The sequence below is a fragment of the Balaenoptera acutorostrata genome, chromosome 9 (assembly GCF_949987535.1).
Source record: "Balaenoptera acutorostrata chromosome 9, mBalAcu1.1, whole genome shotgun sequence".
NCBI classification, from domain to species: Eukaryota; Metazoa; Chordata; class Mammalia; order Artiodactyla; family Balaenopteridae; genus Balaenoptera; species Balaenoptera acutorostrata.
In genome coordinates, this window is record NC_080072.1 from 65,198,838 (window position 1) to 65,219,846 (window position 21,009).

The following is a 21,009-nucleotide window of genomic DNA, read 5'->3' on the forward strand; positions in this document are numbered from 1 at the left end:
AATGACTAAAATTAGGAAGTATTCAAAGTTCTTGGCTTAAAATACTCTTCCACTATCCAATTATGGCACAAGTCAAAACTTTGAAATTATCACCAACTCAGAAGCCAAATATCTTTATATGAAATATAAGACAAGATTTCATTCTTCTTAAATTGAGGGGTTTATATAAGATCACTGTCCTTTCCTCATATATAATTGTAAGCTTTTGGAAAAATAGTAGTCAGTTGCTACTGCCTCTGCTCCCAACTTTACTTGATAATACTTCTTTTTGTTTTAACCAGTTTAACAGTGTCACTTGTACATAGCAAGCCTAATGTTAAAATATGGGGGAAATTTTGATGAAAATAGTACACAAACCAAAATAACCTAAAATAGAAAAGGAAATCATGATTAAATGTACTCCCACACTGTATTCACACACAAATTGCCGTGGAATATTTCTTCTAACAGAATATAAAACAATTTTTACAGGCTGAAATTACTTAAAATTATTCTCCCACAGTAACAACAGTCTATCTGCCTTCATCTACGAGCTCAATAATTCCAAGCAGAAACTTTAAATTGTCATTGTTAGAATTAATTGTACATGGTATCCAGACAAAACAGTTTCATAGCTCAGTTTCATTGAAATGTTATATTAGTTCTCATTAAGCCTTCTGTAAAATTTTTCATCTACCTAAAAACACAACTTTTCAGCCTTAATTTTAGAAAAACCGGTTTGTTTTTTTAAAAGGTGAGCAAGCTAAAACTGCTTAAACGGTCATGTTAATCCTACTAACGTTTCCTAAAGCAATTCACAATAAGCAGGAAATAAGCATGTAAATTTTGGCAGATTAAAAATCCTAAAATTGTAATGACCGTTAGGATATTAAGAAACTGCTTTCTTAACCTTAATTTGCTATCTACAGATAATTCAGATAAATAATTCTAAAATATTTACTGACTTTAAACTAGCTTATCATTTTTAGAAATTACTCCCAGATCTTAAGATTTAGCTGAATTAAACTAGCTTTCAAAATCAATTCGTTTTAAAAATCAAGTTATGGCTCACAAAATTAGTCTAAAAATCTAGTATTTTAGTGTTTCACTATTCCTGTTCCCTGCTCTGTCTTGAACCAGAAATAAACTGCCCCCGCAAAAAGAAAATGTCTACTCATTCAACAAACATTTACAAAGTACATGTTATATATCAGTAAGTGTTCTAGGCATCAGGGATATATCACTCAACAAAATATTTTAGAGCTCCTCCCTTCACATAGTTTACATTCTATTATATAAAATATAGTCTTAAGAAATAACTATTAAAAAACCCCCAAAAAGTTATTAACTCAAATCATTAAAATAAAGATGAAAACGTCTAATACACCATAAAAACTCACTAGAACAATGAATCCTGCTATGAGAAGTAAGCCAATCAATTCAGATTTTACATGTGAGCCAACATAAATTTTAAGGTAGCTTGCCATTCTCTAACGGTTCTCTAGACAGTGTCCTTTCTCAGAGTATCTTTCCCTCCCAAATAATTTTTCAGTGTTTATAAAATAATATTGATACTTACATAAATACAAACAGAAGTACCAAAACCAAACAAAGGAAATGATTTGAAAACATACTAATTGTCTAAGCAAAACTGCTTAAAAATTGACATGGACTAGGTTCATTCCTTCAAAGATGCCAGGTCATGATCATAATACGGTCACCTTAAGATCAAAGAACTACTCAAGGTCAGCAAACTTTCCTGTTGGTACTAGGGGAAAAATTCTTTGAATACCAAAATCTTACAGGTCTGAATTAAATCAACATTTTAAATACAAGTAGCATAAAGTTTGTCATGACATTCCTGCAGAGAAGATAGTGCACTGCCTGATAACACCATCAGAATTTTATTAGAACTTTATTAGATGAGTTTTCCCCTCTGCAAGTAAATTTTTTTTCTATACCAAAGGTAAGATAACCATTACACATTTTCCAGTAATAGAACAGAAATTCAACATTGAAAGAATGATTTCACAATTAAACATACATTTGGTCCTTTTTCATCTTCATTAAACTTCATTTCATAATTTAATTGGACATACATTCCAAAATTGCACTTATAAATGAATGGAAATGTCTTCAAGGGGCAAAACAACTTCACTGTCATATTAATATTTTTCAAGTACTCATGTATCAAGTGTAAGGCAAGTAAACCCCACAGAATGGGGAAGGGAGATGCCTATACAACATACAAAGTAGGTTCATTAATGCTTACCTCCCCATGTACTTGCTACCTGAGAAGCAGCTGACATAGGAAGTACAGATGGGTGAAAAGTTGGCTGTTGCAAATCAAGCAGATCATTTGGTAGCTTTGATGTGCTAGGAAGATATTTTGAAAAGATGCTTTATTTATTAGATAAACTTTGCTACATTAGCCACTCCCCTCATCCACTCCAGTAAATAAAAACATTAAAAAGAAAAGTGAAAAAAAAGTCCCAATAATATAAATCTCCAAAGGAAGAACAGGTGCAGCAAGATAACAGTTGCATACCCCTCATGTAACAGCATATTTCTAAGGAAGCCTGGAAAATTATTCAAATACCATATCTGAAGTTTACATAGGATTCAAATAATAATAGCCCTTCTGGAAAGAATCAATGACTTCCCTAGGAAAAAACTAATTTCTTTATTGAAAAGAACCTAGAACCTAAACAACATAATTTTAAAATATGAAACATCATGGCAATTAATTTTTTTAAAAGAAATTTGTTTTCTTACTCTTAATCTTCAAAGAACTTCAATTACATTTGCAACACCAATACCCCTAACAAAGTAAAATACCTGTTAACCTTACCTTTATTGCTTCAAATATCAAACATATCAACAATACATGGAAAAAATTATACATGCATATATGATATAAATTTACAACAAAGCCACCCCATTACACAACTCCAGGGGAGTACTACTTACATAATATATTTCCTGTTATGTGATTAAGGAACAACACAAAAAAAAAGATCCCAGTTTCCATGAATTGAGGCATTATGTGTATCTCAGCATAGATTATTTTTAACTTACACTTATTCAAAAACAAAAGTTTTGAAGACATATCTTTCAGATGTAAAACATAGTTTTATAAGTAGATAAATCAAAATACAAATGCATTTAGTGCTTTGGGGAAAAATACAGAATATGCAATAAGCATTCTGTAATAAGCTGTACGTTTGTCTTCAATTACTATTAAAAAGGTGAAAATGTTGAGGGTATTAAGTGAAATAAAAAGATTAGTTCTTTATCTAATAATTTGTTTCATCCTCAAACCGTCAACATTCTTTTCCATTTACCCCCATCCCGCTACCCAGCTAAGACAGACTTCTTTTTAAGGTCCCTAAGTGAAAAACTTGACACTTAATGGGTTCAATGTTATTGGGGACTAAGGAAGTATTATACAAAAATCAAAACAAACAAAAAGATAAAGCCGAAAGAGAAACACATAGCTAAATTCAACATCTACTAAGACTTTAGGGAGCAGGTAGCAGCTGAGTTAGTAAAAGTTACACTGAGCTGTGAAGGGAGTCGGTAGGTGGAAGGGAACACCATTTAAGGATGAGTTAATAAAATAAACAGCAACAACAACAAAATCAAAGAAAAACAAGCAAACAAAACACCCTATCACTCTCTATGTAGCATTTACCATGCACTAAGCACTGTGTTAAACCCTATACTAGTGATCCTGTGACCCTGGCAGAAATGAAAATTCTTGGGCCTTACCCTACAGGCGGGCTCAGAAATCTGTGGTTTAATAAACCCTCCAGGTGATTCTAATGTTAGGTAAAGACTGAGAACCACTGACCTATACCATACATTATCTTGCTTGGAAACTGAGGTTTAAAAAAAAAAAAAAAAAAAGATTAAGAAATAAATGAACCAGGATTCAAACCAGAATCTGAATTTCAAACTTCTCTAAACCACTCTGAGGTAAAACATAGGAGGAATTTAGAAAAATCCAGTTATTCTAATTTGCCTGGAAATATAATATTCCTATTGTTAAGTAGCTTGAAGTTGGGCTGGTAGGCTTCAATACCACAGAAATCTGGCAACTAAACTCTAATTGTGTTCCAGATTACTGAGTTTAACACCAGGGACTAGAAATGAAAAACATTTAACATCCAGTGAAAGGATATCCTGAAATACATATCATACATACATATCCAAGAGTTATACACAGGGTCTTGAACCATTAGACACTTCACAAATGTGTTTAACTATAGTTAATTTTTTTTACAATGAAACGTTTGCCCAGAACTAACCCACCACCTTTCCAATTGGTATAAGTCTATCATTTAGCCATATCCCATTTCTTAAACATTCGAAATATAAAGTCTATCACTTTATATTTAGCTATTATACCACTACCACCATTTATCACTACCTCCTTTGTGTGAATTTATGATTACAAAATCATGTATCAAACTAAACCTGAAAAACTCTGCAAAATTTCTGTTAGAAGTCTTTAAGCCTAAGTATTCAAAGGTAATCATTAACCACTCCACCTACCTGTTAGAAGAACTAGGGGTAGAAAATATGTCAATGGCTGGTGCAGTCATTATACCTCCTGCTGAGGTGGACACAGGAGAGGCTGCAGTTGTTAAAGAGGTATGAGGTTTCTTTGCAAGTTCTTTTAGGCGCTGTTCCTGTTGAGAAAGGGAACTACCATAAGGAATCCAGAAGCCAGATTTGTTTGTATGGCCTCTGAAAAAAAAAAGCATTTTCTAATTTTGTTTTGATAGCAGAAAGGTATTCCCTGTTTTGCCAGTCATTCAATGTCAGGATGAAAAATTAGACTACTGAATTTCACCCCATTTGTACAAATATTTATTAAATACTGTTAGTCTGTACAGAAGTCCCAATTACTTTATAAACTCCTATACTTGTTTCCCCAAATAAAGAGAATGCACACACCTACCTTTAAAGCTTTTAAACGAGCCTGTTCTTCCTCTAATGCTGCCTGCTTTTCCCTTTCATCCACTTTGGTAAGAGACAGGCCAGTGCTTGCCAGGGAAGAGACTGCGTTGGAAAGTGTTGTCGCCCTAGGATAATCAGACAAAGGTAATTTGGTTTTTTGCCAAACATTTATTTCACTGGTTATGAAATGGTCTAGCAAGCTAGCCATAGAGAGGCACCATAATTATGAACTAAACTTATGGAGTCAAAACGTGTACTTCAGATGAAATATTCTACCCACTGACCTAGAGGATTATTAGAAATTAGTTGATCTACACATACATTCATTTACTTTCTTAAAGTAAGTGTTAGACTTTGGAAAGGGTTCACAGTAAAGGTGAGGGACGTTGCCTCTTCCAAGCCCCAAGGTAGGGAACCAATGCAATTAGAGAAGAGCTCACATACTTCTAGGAAAACCCTGACGGGTAAAAGGTATTGAATTTCTCATAGGAAATGATCTTCTGCTAATTTACAGCCTGGGTTTGGCAGTACTACTACAGAATACTAAAACATAAGTACCAGCAATAAATAATGTATGTCTAGGTATGTTTCCCTTATAATAACACCCAAAGATGTCATTCCCAGAGGACCCACAGGTTCTCTCAAAGGAAGATCAGTTTCATTCCAGTCACTGGTCCATCTGGCATCCCCTTTCTGTCTGCTACCCTTTTGCCAAGCTAGAATATTCTTTTCAAACATATTATATATGCACAATGCATCATCCCTTACTGGTGGATTCACAGCAAACCACCTCACTTCCCTTATATCAAAACCTTATCCAGATCATAAACCCCAACATTTAATTCCCAAATGTTAATTCTAGGCAAAATAAACATGTGTGGTAAAGAATTCTAACAGGAAACTACTCCTCAGTGACTGCTATTAATTTTCCTTTTCTCACACACCAAACACCATTAATTTCTACTCAAAGCACACAAGTGGAAAAACTAAATTTTATGTAAAATCAATTTTATAAATGAGCCAATATAAAGATATAACTCAGAAGACAAAGGAAGAGTAATACTGTTGTGAAGAAATACAAGAAACTCAGAAAATTTTATGTTAAAAAATGTATGAGGTATATCGGTGTACCTGAGCTACCTGGCTATATTTTTCATTACTTTCCCAAGTAATCGGGCCTCATAACTTGGCTTATACTTCTAAAAACCTACTAGAAAATTCAAAGAACAAATCTGCAATTAAAAAGCATTAAAATCCAGTAATGACATTTTCCTTTACAAATTAAATTTTGTTGCTAAAAAAAAAAAGTTCCAAAACAACAATCAAAAAGGAGAGTTCTCATTATACTTCATACAAATTTTTTCTTCATACTGCTAAAAGGAAATCTTCATAAGAAAACATGAGAATTACTCAAGTTACTAACCAAGACAAAAATAACATTACAAGGTCAATAAGCGATGATCTATATTACTTTCAATTTGCTGGTCTTGGTCTTGGAAATCAGCTAAAAGTCTAACAGAATGACTAAAATATGTCCACAATCAACCCCATGAACTGGCATTAGAGAAAGATGATGAAATCTTATGTCAGACATCCTAGGATTGAGTCCCAGAATTACTACTGCATACTTCACAGGGCTATTGTGAGGGTTAGTCAAATCTGTAAAAAAGGCATCTTGTAATTATAATACACCATATGAACCTATGCATTTCATCTTTAAGAGAAATACTGACACTGTGAACACCATTCTAAACCACGTAGTTTTCACTGCCATCATCTTAACAGATGCTGACATTTACTGAAAATTAGGAACTATCCCAAAAACTTACGTGTTAATCCTTAACAGCAACTCTCTGAGGTTGATACTATTATTAAACCAACTTACAAATGGTTAAATCAAGATAAAGGGAAGTTCAATAACTTGGAACTTGCAGCTAGACTCATCTACTTTCTCAGAAACATCACTACTGTTCTTTGCCCCACAAAGAATAATGTACCTGCTTGCAGCTGTAGAATCTTTGATTTTCTTTCCTTCCAAGGAAGCTAAATGTTGCTCCAAAGCATCAAGAAGACTGCTGGGGGCCTAAAATTGTACAAATATTAAGACTTTCCTTTGTCAAAATAAATCAAGTATCGTCTAACACACGACAGCAATAAAAATAAATAGGTATATTCTTCATGATCTAATTAACATTGTAGTTTCAGCCACCTAAGAATGACACTATTATTTTTATTACATAAGCATGACCTGGTAAGGAGTATTAACAAACATAAAGATATAAAAACTAAGATTATGTGAACATGAAAAATTAAGAGAATCTTAGAATTTTCTATATTTAACTTAAATTTTAAATAGAAACACAACCCTAAAAAACATACATACTGTTGAGCATGGTCCTGGTACTTAATAACTACTCACTGAGTAATTGAAAATGTCCAAACACTATTTCTGAATAGTTATTGACAAATGAAACTGAAGACTAACATCAAGGAAACACAAATTGAAATCACTGTGAGATATAACTTCTTACCCACTAGAATAGTTAAAGTTAGATAGACTAGTAATATCAAATGTTGATGAAAATACAGAACAAATGCAACTGTCAATGCTGGTGGGAGTACATCCACCCTTGAAAAAAGCTATGGGTTTTAAAAAAAAATAAAGTTAAATATACAACTACCTTAATTACCCAATTCTATTCCTAGCTATTTATTCAAGAGGGAGACAAACGTTATCTCCACAAGACTTGTTCAAGAATGTTTTAAGCAGCTTTATTTAAGATAGTTAAAAAACTGCAAATAATCTAAAAATTTCCAAATTTTCCAATTTAGAAAATAGATAAACAAAATTGTGGTAAATTCACATGATGGAATACTATTCAGCAATTAAAAAGAATTAATCAATGGTACATTCAACAATATGGACAGATCTCAAAACATTATGATGAGCAAAAGAAGCCAGATATGAAAATAGTTGCATGATTCCATTTATATTAAATTCAAAATCTGATACAAATTATTCTATTAGAATTCAAAATAGTGATTTGTGTGGAGCGGATTAGGGAGTGACTGGAGGGGGACAGGAGGATTGGGGTGGTGGAACTGATTTATATCTTGAATGGGGTGTTGATTACACAAGTTTTAATGGTTATCAATCCTCATTCAAATAGATATTTACCTCAATTTTTTTTAAAGACTAGCTTTAAACCCTCAGTCTACATGTCAAATCTCAACTTAATATGAACAGTTAATTACTTTCAAAAGGAAATCTTTTCTGTGATCTGAAAAGGAATTGTTCACTATTTTTAAGTGAAGCAAATACATCAGTGGCATTCACTTACATCAAATATTCTTTAGGATTTCAGATAGAGTTTCTCAATTACAGGGATCCAAAAACAGTTGGAAGAGACAATACTAGCCAGCTTCTCTGCCAATTATGACCTGAACAATTTCCTTCATCCTATATTTCCTCTCTACATATCAAGACCTTAGCACAAGAAAGATATGGTAGAAAACATTGACTTCTTCGTTGATCTGAGAACACATGTGCACTCCCTCAACCCCAACAAATCAGCAGGCCAACTACTGTCCCAAGAGCTATTGTCGGAGATGATGATGAGAATGTTAACAATAGCCGTTAACATTTTAAAAGCTCCTGTAACAGCACAGGCACTGTGCAAGCTACCTTGTATGTAATCACTGACTCTATGGGAAAGACACTACATATCCATTTTACAAATAAACAACCTGAAACTGAAAATTAAGCAACTTGTCCCAGATCACATATCTGATACATAGCAGGAGCTAACATAGTGTGCAAGGTTTGTCCGATCTGAAAGCCTAGATACTAACTACTATGCTACAGAATCCTAAATTAAAACTGTGGTCATTTAAACTGTACTTTATTTTTTTCTGAAGGGTTTAAGCTGTGCTTACAAATATTAAACTACCTAGTTATGATAATTAATAAACTATTTCCCAAATCCCTTCTAAATGTATCTGGCTATTCTTTAAAAGTCAAACCCACATTACAAAGAGTGAAGGAAATGTGATGCTTCACATCCTAAAAAGAGCTATTTATAACAAACAAAAAAAGAATAAATAATCTCAAATTTCCTCTCTTGTGTTTAACTACCATCTTCCCTAAAGTATAAAAAGCTTTGTTTTAATTCACTTGAAAATTTTCTGAATCATTCAGAGATCATCAATGAAGAGGGAGGGACGGAGGGTCACAGGCTGGCCAACCCTACCCAATCACAATACCATGAATATTAAAGTACAGACACATGATAACAGTCTGGCCTGAGGCTGATGCTTTTTCAACAAAGACAGGTGAAGCTCACATGACAAATGGGGTAATGGCATATCTGAAACTGCCAAATCAGCTTATACTACATATTGTTCAAACAATGCCTCTTCTCACATTTAGCCTACAGTAATGTGCTTAATCTTAATGACGTCAATTATCTCATGTGGGCATATGCAGAAATTTTTTATTTACATACAATCCATAACTAGATCTAGTGCATACTCTTAGCCTGGTGATCAAAGGGATGAATCAGAACAAGTGAGTACAGAGAAAAACAGTAAGAACCTTGATACATAAGGATAGTTTATGCCAGGTACTTTCATTCTTAATACTCAGTCAACAAACACCAGAAAAGGCCAGAACTTCAGGTTTAAAGTTTCCTTTCCAGAAATTTTTAGAAGATAATGATGATAAAAATAATATTATAATAGCTAACACTGAGTACTTAATGCTCTAAATGTTTTTTAGGTATTAACTCATTTAATCCTCCCAACTACCTAATGAGATGGGTATTGTAGTATCTGCATTTTAGAGATGAGACTGAAGCATAGAGAGTAACTTCCCCAAATCACAGGGCCAGCTAGTGGAACAGCCAGGACTCAAACTTAGACAAAGCCTGCTCTCTTAACCCAGCATCATGTTTTGAGGTTTATCCCAATTTAATATATTTACCTGAGTCAAAGAGCCAAAGTGGAAGGTTTAAAACAGGAAAAATAAATCCTGTATAAGATAATTCTCTACCAATAGTATACTGAAAATTTTGTTTTTAAAATACCATTCTCTAAGTTCAGTTCTTTCTTTCTTTCTTTCTTTTTTTTGATAATGATAATGATGAGAAACAAAGAGAGATTAAAGAGAATAAACTAAAGGAATAGTAGAGTAGTGGCTAGCTCCACCAATATAAGAGATGAGTAGATTTTATACGGTAATAGTGTTAGAACAATTGTCAGCAATATATCAAAATGTTAAAATCTGTCAAGAAAAATTACACTGATCTCCTTGACAGCAGGGGCTGCATATTATTCATCTTTGTACCCTTCATACCTAGCAGAATATAGCAGACAGTGATTGGTATTATAACAATACTTACCTGTGAAAGGTCTGGTATATCACCTCTGTCAATTCCAACTTGCTGTAAGAAGAAGCAGCATTGTATTTAATAGATAAAATTACAATAGGGTGTTTTATAAGTAAAATTTAGAAAATGACATTTATGACTAGTACTATGAGCAATATTTTAGAAAGAATTCTTTAAAATTAGAAGAATATTTAATCCCCACAGATATCATTCAGTACTTCCAAGGACTCAGATGTTGTCTGATGGCTCTAAAAGTTCTAACAGGAGGGGAACAAGAGTTGGAAATTCAACAAGGCTATTAAGTTACCATCTCCACATCTTCTAAGCACCTATATAAACTACCTTGTCACAATCTGAAAAATCCATCACTTCTATGACAAAAACATTACACCAAGAATGAGAAAGGCTGACCATGAACAAGTCCCCTGGGGCATAAGAAGAAGTTAAGGAACAAACCTAATGACAATGACTCTCCCTCCATATAGTATGCTTTCCCTGGCAATCACCACAGATAACAATTTTTAAAACCTATGTTCACTCAAGCAGGTCAGGTTTTATACAAATACCAAGTGATATTTAACCAGGATATAACTGTCCCCACAAAGCAATCTCCATACACTTTCATGATGTTCAGGTACTAGGTAATTTCTAGCAAAAAAGATAAAAACCATTCCTATTTATTCCAACACCCAAATTTAAAAATTCTTTTCCCTCCCATGACTATATGACTATTATTTCATTTTCTAATCATTCTCTCTTCCTTTTCTCAACCTCTCAAGGGCCAGTCCCAGAATGATACCAGTAGAAAATTTGATAAAATAATTCATACTAAGATCTTAAGAGCTAATCACTGATTGATATATTTGTCCTCTTCAAACACATTTGAAAAGGTTACTTGCGTCTTTTTTTTTTTTTAAGTATCATTTTAACTTTATTTATTTTTATTTATTTTTGGTTGTGCTGTGTCTTCGTTGCTGTGTGTGGGCTTTCTCTAGTTGCGGGCAGCGGGGTCTACCCTTTGTTGCGGTGCGCGGGCTTCTCATTGCGGGGCTTCTCTTGTTGCGGAGCATGGGCTCTAGGCACGCAGGCCCAGTAGTTGTGGCTCGCGGGCTCTAGAGCGCAGGCTCAGTAGTTGTGGCACACGGGCTTAGTTGCTCCGCAGCATGTGGGATCTTCCCGGACCAGGGATCAAACCTGTGTCCCCTGCATTGGCAGGCATATTCTTAACCATTGCGCCACCAGGCAAGTCCCAGTTATTTGTGTCTTTACTCCAAGAACTAAGGTCTCATAATGAAATTGCTAGCCCAAAGACCACCTCATAAAAGAACAAAAGAAGCCAAAGGGAAAAGCCAACAAATTAAAACTTTATTTAAAGAATTTACTAGAATCATAGCATAAACACTACTTTTTTCTGGTTTTAGTATGTGACTGACCCTAAAGAAATGGGGAAAAAAACACTGATTTCTCCTTGAGAGATACTTTAAATCCAAAATAAATTTCAGTACACTTCATAAAATAGCTGATTAACACCACAAAGCTATTTTCTTCAAAGGTCTTATCATTCCCTTCTATCCTATTCCATCTGCTGCAGAATAAAACATCACTATGGTAATAGAGCTAGGATCACCAACTTGCTAGCTTCAGATTAACTACTTGGATGTTATTCATCAGTTATATGGTCTATTCATCTTCTAGAATTATCCTAGCAAGACACCTCTGGTGGTAATGCATAGAGGGCAGAGAAAGGGAAAACAAACAAAAACACTTTAAGTGCTGCCTCTGTGCAAGCAAGATAATGCCCACAAGCATTACCACAACTACCTTCTGTGACAGTCTCAGAAAATTATTTTTAAACAGATTTGTAAAATTAGATTATTCTATAACCTACGTGAAAACCTACATGGTTTTCATAATCAATGACAAACAATAAATGCACTATATTCACTTCCGAAGGGAACAAAACATTTTGAACCACGTGGCTCCAGCTGCCACTCTCGCTGGAGAAAAGAGACGTGCACTAACATAGAATATTCTCTACCATACTGAATAGAGTAAACCTTCTACAATACATGGCCAATTCCAAACATAAAAGTCACTGCCACCTACCTGATTTCATAGAGAAATAAACAATTTTAAAATAGATTACCTTTCAGTATTCAATACTGAATTAAATATACAGGATATTTTTTATTCAATATTATATCATATTCATACCATAGCACAGAATTCAATATAGCATAGTGATATAATTGAATATATACCTTACTATACTTAAGAAACTTCTTTCACTTGGATATAGACTGATTTCTTTGAAATGCACACTTAAAGACAAAAAAAGCAACTTAAGAGATACAGTCATTTAAAGACAGTTTACCTCTGCAACTTTGAGAAACTCTGAGATTCTTGTCATCCTAGTCAGGAACTTCTTATAGATGTCAAGACCTTCTTTGCACTGGTTCTTTTTCATATCGAAATATTTTTCTGCCAAAAGTAGATGTAAATATACTTTTATTCACTTCAAAATATAACACTCAAAAAGGAAAAAGATTTAAAACAGCTCCAAAGAGATTATATTGATGTCTCAGAGAACACATTCACCCTACAGAAAAAATAGTGTTAAATAAGCTTAGATGTTTAAAGCAAATTAAAATAGAGATGCTGTTATATTAAAAATTAAGAAATTATGACTTTACTCATATTACTAGTATGTTCTACAATATTTCTTCCCTCACAATTCCCTAAATATATACTTGCATGTTAATACAGATCACATTTGACTCCATTTAAAACAGTGCTAACATCTATTTCCAAATATTCTTACTAATGATAAAGAAAGATGGGGGCTTCCCTGGTGGCGCAGTGGTTAAGAATCTGCCTGCCAATGCAGGAGACATGGGTTCGATCCCTGGTCCGGGAAAATCCCACATGCCACGGAGCAACTAAGCCCGTGAGCCACCACTACTGAAGCCTGCGCTCTAGAGCCCACGACCCACAACTACTGAGCCCGTGTGCCACAACTACTGAAGCCCACGCTCCTAAAGCTCATGCTCCTCAACAAGAGAAGCCACTGCAACGAGAAGCCTGCGCACCACAACAAAGAGTAGCCCCTGCTCACCGCAACTAGAGAAAGCCCGCGCGCAGCAACGAACACCCAACGTAGCCAAAAATAAATAAATTAATTAAAAAAAAAAAAAAGAAAGAAAGATGGCAACTTTTCCATGTCCAAATGTCACTTGGAAAGCTAATTTAACTTAATATATAAACAGCAGTAAAGAGCTTAATTTACACCAATCACAGGGTGGGAGACTATGCCTTCCAAAACTTTGTAGAAAAGAAAACTTTCCATTTTTCACTTGTTAAAAAAAAAAACCCTATTTCCCTATCTCCATAGATTAAAGCATCCCTGAATGAGTCTGTGTTAAGCCAGCCTATGAAAAACAAATTTAAATAAATTCTAAAAAAAAAAGTACTGAAAAGGGAGAACAATTACATTGGAATATTTGACATCTGACATTTGATACTCTGGCACACTTTGCAGACTGTTAATTGTCTACTCCAACCAAATCCCATTAAAAAAATCAGCATCTCTAGGCAAAATTAACTGCATTCCATATATACTGAACACACAGTAAAGCACCACATTCCTAAAATGCCTCAAAAGTAAAAAGCATCCTTAAAAATGCGTGTTTAATTATTTTAAAATAATTAGCAATCTGAAAATTAAGTTTAGAAAAAAATACCAATTTTACAGTTAAAGTTCATTTTGGAGTAAATTGTGAGGAAATGATTTTCCTGAGACAGAAAATTCCAACTTAATTTTTATGAAATTTTTGTACTTCTAAAAATAATAAAACTGATAGAAAAAAACAGATATATCTAAAAAATACAAAACTCATCTAGCTGAACATTCTAGTTGTATAAGTATTTAATCACTTAGCATGTGTAGTCAGATATAAAACTCTTTTCTCCAAATTGTTACAATGAATGACTATATCTCAGTGGATTTTTAGGCAGCTTTAAGTAACAACTTAGACAATATTATTTACTATATGACACAAGATAAGAAATAAAATGTTATTAAACTACAGAAATATTTACCCAACAGGTTAATAATTCCTTCATTGTATGCTGCAAACAGTCTAATGGCATCTTTGAACAGGAGCATGAAGGCAGCATTTATTACCCCATTTGTAAGTTCATTGCTATTAACCTGGAAAAAAAAAAAAAAGAAAGATTAGCTAATGTTTTGTTTTAAAATGACAATTACTTCCTTCAAATTAAAGTACAATGAATTCAAACATTTAGGTGTATGAGAGGAAGACACTGATCTCTAGCAATCAGAGTTATAGCCATATAGTGCAAAAGTCTTGATCAAAGAGTTCAGATTTATTTAAAAGCTACAAACACAAATCCTACAACATTCAATTTAGTTCAGAAATAAGTCACTGAGAACAAAAGTACCCTTTAACTCTTGAAATTCTTAGGCTACATCTCAAAAGTCTTTTAAGTTCATTTCAATATTAAATACTTCTAATTGCAAAATAAAGCCCATTTCTAGGTAGAAGTTCACTCTGAGTCATGAAGAATTTACTGAATATTTTTAAATCAAAAAGTATTTATTAAATGGCTACTACAATCACCAAGGCACTGAGTTAAGCTAGGCAGAATATACTTTTTTTTAAAAAAAATATAACTTTTCCCAATATTACAAACAAGCTCACCTTCAAAATGGTTATAATAATATTTCTACCTCACACGGTTACTGGGAGAATTAAATGATATATTGAGTGTAAAGAGCCTGATGCAGTACTTTACAAATAAATGATCAATATTTATTATTATTAGTGAATTATGCTTTAACAAAAAAAGCACTTATTTGTTTACCAAGAAATACAAGAAATACCTTTAGTTTTATCTTAAAGAAAGAATCAAAAGGATAAACCAAATTTATCTTAAATTCCTTTTTAGATATCTAAGTACATGATAGTTACCTTGTTAGGTATAGAAAAATATAAGCACAAAGCTGAACGGTAAGCAACCAACTGGTAAATATTTGCAGAATATCTGACAAGGTTGACTTCCATTATAGAGAGAATTCTATAAGACAATTCACAAAATAAAAAATACATATAGCTAATAACATGTGAAAAGAAGTTCAACTTCACTGATCAAGTAAATTAAAATAATCAAATTAAATTACTGAACTATCCTTTCTTGAGCACCAGACTAGTAGGTATCAAGATAATCAAAACCAAGGTATTATTCTATACAGATAAGGATGAAGAAAAACAGGCACCTATTGACAAGTGAGTGGCTCAACCCTTTTGGAGTGTTAAGTTGGCAATATTTAAAATTTAAATTTCTTAAAAATTTAAATGTTGGGACTTCCCTGGTGGCGCAGTGGTTAAGAATCCACCTGCCAATGCAGGGGACACGGGTTTGATCCCTGGTCCGGGAAGATCCCACATGCCGCAGAGCAACTAAGCCCACGCGTCACAACTACTGAGCCTGTGTTCTACAGCCCACGAGCCACAACTACTGAGCCCGGGCACCACAACTACTGAACCTGTGAGCTGCAACTACTGAGGCCACACTCGGCAACTACTGAAGCACACACACCTAGAGACAGTGCTCCGCAACAAGAGAAGCCACCGCAATGAGAAGCCCACGCACCATGACGAAGAGTAGCCCCTGCTTGCCCCAACTACAGAAAGCCCCCGTGCACAGAAGTTGAGACACAGATGTAGAGAATGGACATATGGACACCAAGGGGGGAAAACTGCGATGAGGTGGGGATGGTGGTGTGCTGAATTGGGCGATTGGGATTGACATGTATACACTGATGTGTATAAAACTGATGCCTAATAAGAACCTGCAGTATAAAAAAACAAACAAAACAACTAATACTAAACTTTCATTGGGTTATTTGTATGGAAATATGTTAATATAAATGTTTCAGACATTACATGAAATTTCTAAAAATCTTATATTTGTATTTGTATGGAAATATGTATGGAAATATGTTAATATAAATGTTTCAGACATTACATGAAATTTCTAAAAATCTTATATTTGTATTTGTATGGAAATATGTATGGAAATATGTTAATATAAATGTTTCAGACATTACATGAAATTTCTAAAAATCTTATATTTGTATTTGTATGGAAATATGTATGGAAATATGTTAATATAAATGTTTCAGACATTACATGAAATTTCTAAAAATCTTATATTTGTATTTGTATGGAAATATGTATGGAAATATGTTAATATAAATGTTTCAGACATTACATGAAATTTCTAAAAATCTTATATTTGTATTTGTATGGAAATATGTATGGAAATATGTTAATATAAATGTTTCAGACATTACAGGAAACGTCTAAAAATCTTATATGTTCTGGTATAATGTTATAAGTAATAATCCTAGTTATTACTTTAAAATGTATATCTCAGAAATAACTACTTTTCTTGTCAACTGCATTATTATGAACTTTCATCAAATCTTTAACCATGGTCATTTTTAAGTCTTTTGTCATTTACAGACAGTTCTGGGTGTACTCTGATGATTTTGCAAATATGTTCCTATAAAAGGGTTTCATCTTCAAGAAATTCATGGAAAAGACTCTGACAAGTACAGGTTTCTGGTAACTGACTGTACTGCTGAACTGAATGAATAAGCATTTTCAGAACTCTAATGAAAAACTGATGAACTCATAAAAGTGCTAACAAAAGATCAAGATGAAAAAAAAAGAAATTAATTACATGGGACTGAGTGAACTGATGAGGATGAGTATAATTTTTGTGACTTTCTGTCTGAATTAAAAAAAAAAAAATCCCACAAGGACTCAGAGGAAAAGAATATACAAATCAATTTTCACTGCAAAGTAAAGGAGCTGTTACAGTGGAGGATTACTGGACTGAATGTCAATATTATGACATAGTATAACTGTGTTTCATGTTTGGTAATTGCAATCATTGTTGCTTTTGTTGTGGTCATCCATGTACAATGCTTGGTGTCAGTCTATTTATCTCTTGTAAAAATAAAATACAGTGTGTGTGTGTGGAAAAAAAAAAAAAAAAAAAAAAAGAAAGCCCTCGCGCAGCAATGAAGACCCAACGCAGCCAAAATAAATTAAAACATAAATAAATAAAGTTAGTATTCCTTAAAAAAAAACATTTAAATGTTTATGTCCTTGAACCACCAAATTCTTTTTCTAGGCATTAACCCTAAAGAAATAGGTTTATAAATGTGTAGATACACTATTATCTAACACACATAGAGTTATGTAGTGTCCCTCCCTCTTCTGTTTTTTTTCTCCATTTATTTTCTGAATTAAAAAACCAAAATACCCTAAATATTTATCAACAGGAGGATCAGGTAAGTTGTTACACACAATGCAGTATAATAGACACTGAAAAGAATATGCAATTTTATAAAGGTACCCACAATAAATTAAGTGAAAAAAAAATTCATGGTTGGACCCTTTCTCTATAAAAACCAAAATAAAGCTCAGTAGTTACATTAATCCCGTCATCTAGACTAGGGGCCAGCAAACTTTTTTGTAAAGGGCCTGATCGTGAGTATTTTAGACTTGCAGGCCATATGGTCTCTGTCACAACTACTCAGCCCCGTTATTACATCAAAAAAAGCAGCCACAGACAACATGTAACCAATGAGCCTGTTCTAAAAACACAATTGTGGACACTGAAAAATAAACTTCATATACTTTTCACCTGTTAAAAATATTCTTTTTTTTTATTATTTGCAACTATTTAAAAATGTAAAAATATTCTTTTTATTATTTGCAACCATTTAAAAATGTTCTCAGTTCACAAGCCTATAAAGAAATACTAGTTTGAGAACCTGTTCTAGTCTATAAAGCACCTTCAGGATTCATTTATTGAATGTTTACTGAACACTATCTATGTGCCACACACTACCGACAATGGGGACACAGCAGGGAAAAAGAAGACCTGGTCCCTGCCCTCCAGAAGCTTAAAGACTACCAACTAATAGCACACCATTAAAGGAAAATCAATTTCAGCATAAAACTGTCACAGTTCCAATCACTAACTTGCACTTACAAGCTCTAAAATACAATGTCTTTAAGCTAGATGCACCAAAAAAGAAAAGACTTGTAAATGCTAACACCTAACATATTACAAACAAATGACAAAGCTGGCAACTTGGTTCAAGTAACAGTCATTAAAACAAAAATCCCAGGGAACACAACATCCTTGGGCAATAGCTATGTAACATGTTACAAGTATATTTGAACTTCCCTTTATTTCTCAATAACTGTCATGCTTTGAGTTCTACAATGCAGACAAAAAGTGAAATATTAAGTTAGCTCATCATAAAGAAAATCTTTATACATTTCTAATATCTAAAAACCATTATCAAAAGGAAGTAGATTTTCACACCAATCTCTTTATCTCTCCATCACTTTCTTTAGCTTGTATACCCTATAATTTGGGCGTTAGAGAAGCACCACCAAAGAAATCAGAGTAAATCTAGAACAATTATAAAAACGGAAAGTAATCTGATTTGGGACCACATTTATAGAAAATCCTTAGGCAAATAGGATATTAGTGTGAAAAAATTAGTCTACGATAACTTGAGAATAAAAACTCTGACCAATTAAAATGATATAATTTTTAAAATCTCAAATTATAAAAGCATTTATGCAATCAACTTACATTAAAATCAAGAAGGGCATCCATTTGATTTTGAATAATTGGTACAGTTTTTAGGAGTTTTTCTGTGTTCATTGTTCTCATAACTCCATCAGCCCTGTTTAAAAAAAAAAACAAAAAACAATTGAGTTTGTTATTAAATCTACATTTTGAACTCCCATCTGGTTCTCTACGTAAACAGAACAAGGTGCTACAAAACATTGCACGTTTTTAAGTCATTATTGAACCTGAAACCTCAAGTATCAATAGAAATCATATAGAAAAAACAAAAACAGGAAACACCGTTATGTCCAATATCAAGGTGCTCCTTTATAACTAAAAAGAAGATGTAAAGCATGAGACATAAAAATAAAAGTTTACATTATATAGCCAAGTTTATACTACACTTTTTACATGAGAAAATCATCTGATCCTCACACCACTCATGTGTGTAAAGGGCAGTTTTACAGATTTTTTTTTTAAATTATAAATTTAAAAAAATCATTTCCCTCAAATCACTAAATAGGACACAATGGAGTCTGCAGTTGAACACAAGTCTTGGTGAGCACCACTTTATTTAAGGTAGTTTATTTGTGACTCAAATCAAAATAAAATTATTTTATTATAAAATAAAGGACAATTTTACCAAGTCATTCTAATCTGGCCATTAAAGTAAGTGATAATTAAGAGGAATGGTTTTTAATAAAATGTTCTGTTAAATATTTCCAAAAACATTTCTTTAAGTATTTCTTTAGATATTTCTAAAAATAGAGAAATATCAGCAGTACCAAATAAACTAGAATTTTACAAAACTGACACCAAAAGCACTAGATAAGAGGTACTGGGGTTAAGGCGCAGAACTAACGCTAAGTGTTTATTATATATCAGGCTCCATATTAAGGGCCTGATGTATGTTTTTCAAATCCTCACAGAAATTCTGTGGACAGCCTTGTCCCATTTTATAGACAATGAAATTTTAGGTTCAGGGAGGTTATGACTATCTAAGTTCAGAAAACGAACTCATTTTAGGGTCAGTATGTAAACCCAGGTGTATGAGACTCCAAAACAGTGCTTTTCGTAACCTTTTGGCAGAGGAACAAGACCCTTTCAAAAAATATACAGGCTTTCCCTAATTTACAAATGATCCATACTTATAAACAGCTGTTCTACCCTAAGCTACCCCTTCAACCACAACTCCAGATACCAGAAAAACAATTAAGCTATGAAAAGCAAAAACAGTGCTTTGCAGGATAAAACAAGAGTTTGAAGAACAAACACTGGACTGCCTTACATAGGCAGCTATTGACCAGCTTGAGTCCAACAACTCTCCCACATAAGATGTGTTAACCCGCGGACACCTATATCCTCTCAGGTATTAAACTACATTGACTGGAGTTTGGGGATAAGGACACGACTCCCTCTTTGTAACCCTTTCTTTATTCTCATACACATCACACTCTTGTTTTATCAGTCACTGTTAGTCCCCTTTTAGTTCTTCCTCCCTCTCCTTGCTGAAGTAATTTTTGACCTCCTGGTCACTTCCCCTCCATCACAGAAGACTTGAATACTGGCTCAGTTTTTCTCAATTAACTTCAACATCTTAACATGCACAACCAATCCAACATCTTGATCGCAAAATCCCTTAACTACAACCCCTATTCCCATAGTCAGATCCTGACCTTAACTGCCCATCCCCACAAGAAACAACATTATTCCTACTCCCACTCCTACTCCCTTACCCCCACCTTAAGAAAAAGACAAAATTCAGACACCTTATCCTGACAATAACCTTTTAACTTTCCAGCTGCCTTGGTCAAGTGTCCCATGGCAAAAACTATTTGACTTTATCATAAACTTCAATGCATCAACCCCACCACTACCCTCATTGATCCCTTTTCATTTTTCCTTCTTCAATCTAGCTTATAATTCCACAGATCATTACTATAATCACTCCCTTGATAATACCCTCTCTTACACCTCTCATTCCCTGCAGTCA

The 21,009-nt window shown here is 33.6% G+C and overlaps 1 protein-coding gene across 13 annotated transcripts in view; it reads right to left on the minus strand.

Moving 5' to 3' along the window:
• PICALM (phosphatidylinositol binding clathrin assembly protein) overlaps positions 1 to 21,009 on the minus strand; it is a 107,840-nt gene that overhangs the window by 33,705 nt on the left and 53,126 nt on the right. For all 13 annotated transcript variants that reach the window (XM_007168506.3, XM_007168504.3, XM_007168505.3 and 10 more), the window contains exons 5-12: positions 19,038 to 19,131; positions 14,430 to 14,541; positions 12,706 to 12,812; positions 10,344 to 10,385; positions 6,942 to 7,027; positions 4,946 to 5,069; positions 4,537 to 4,673; positions 2,252 to 2,355 (exon numbers count right to left, since the gene is read on the minus strand). In XM_007168506.3, the coding sequence (XP_007168568.1) occupies positions 2,252 to 2,355; positions 4,537 to 4,673; positions 4,946 to 5,069; positions 6,942 to 7,027; positions 10,344 to 10,385; positions 12,706 to 12,812; positions 14,430 to 14,541; positions 19,038 to 19,131 (806 nt within the window). The remainder of the gene's footprint in view (positions 1 to 2,251; positions 2,356 to 4,536; positions 4,674 to 4,945; positions 5,070 to 6,941; positions 7,028 to 10,343; positions 10,386 to 12,705; positions 12,813 to 14,429; positions 14,542 to 19,037; positions 19,132 to 21,009) is intronic.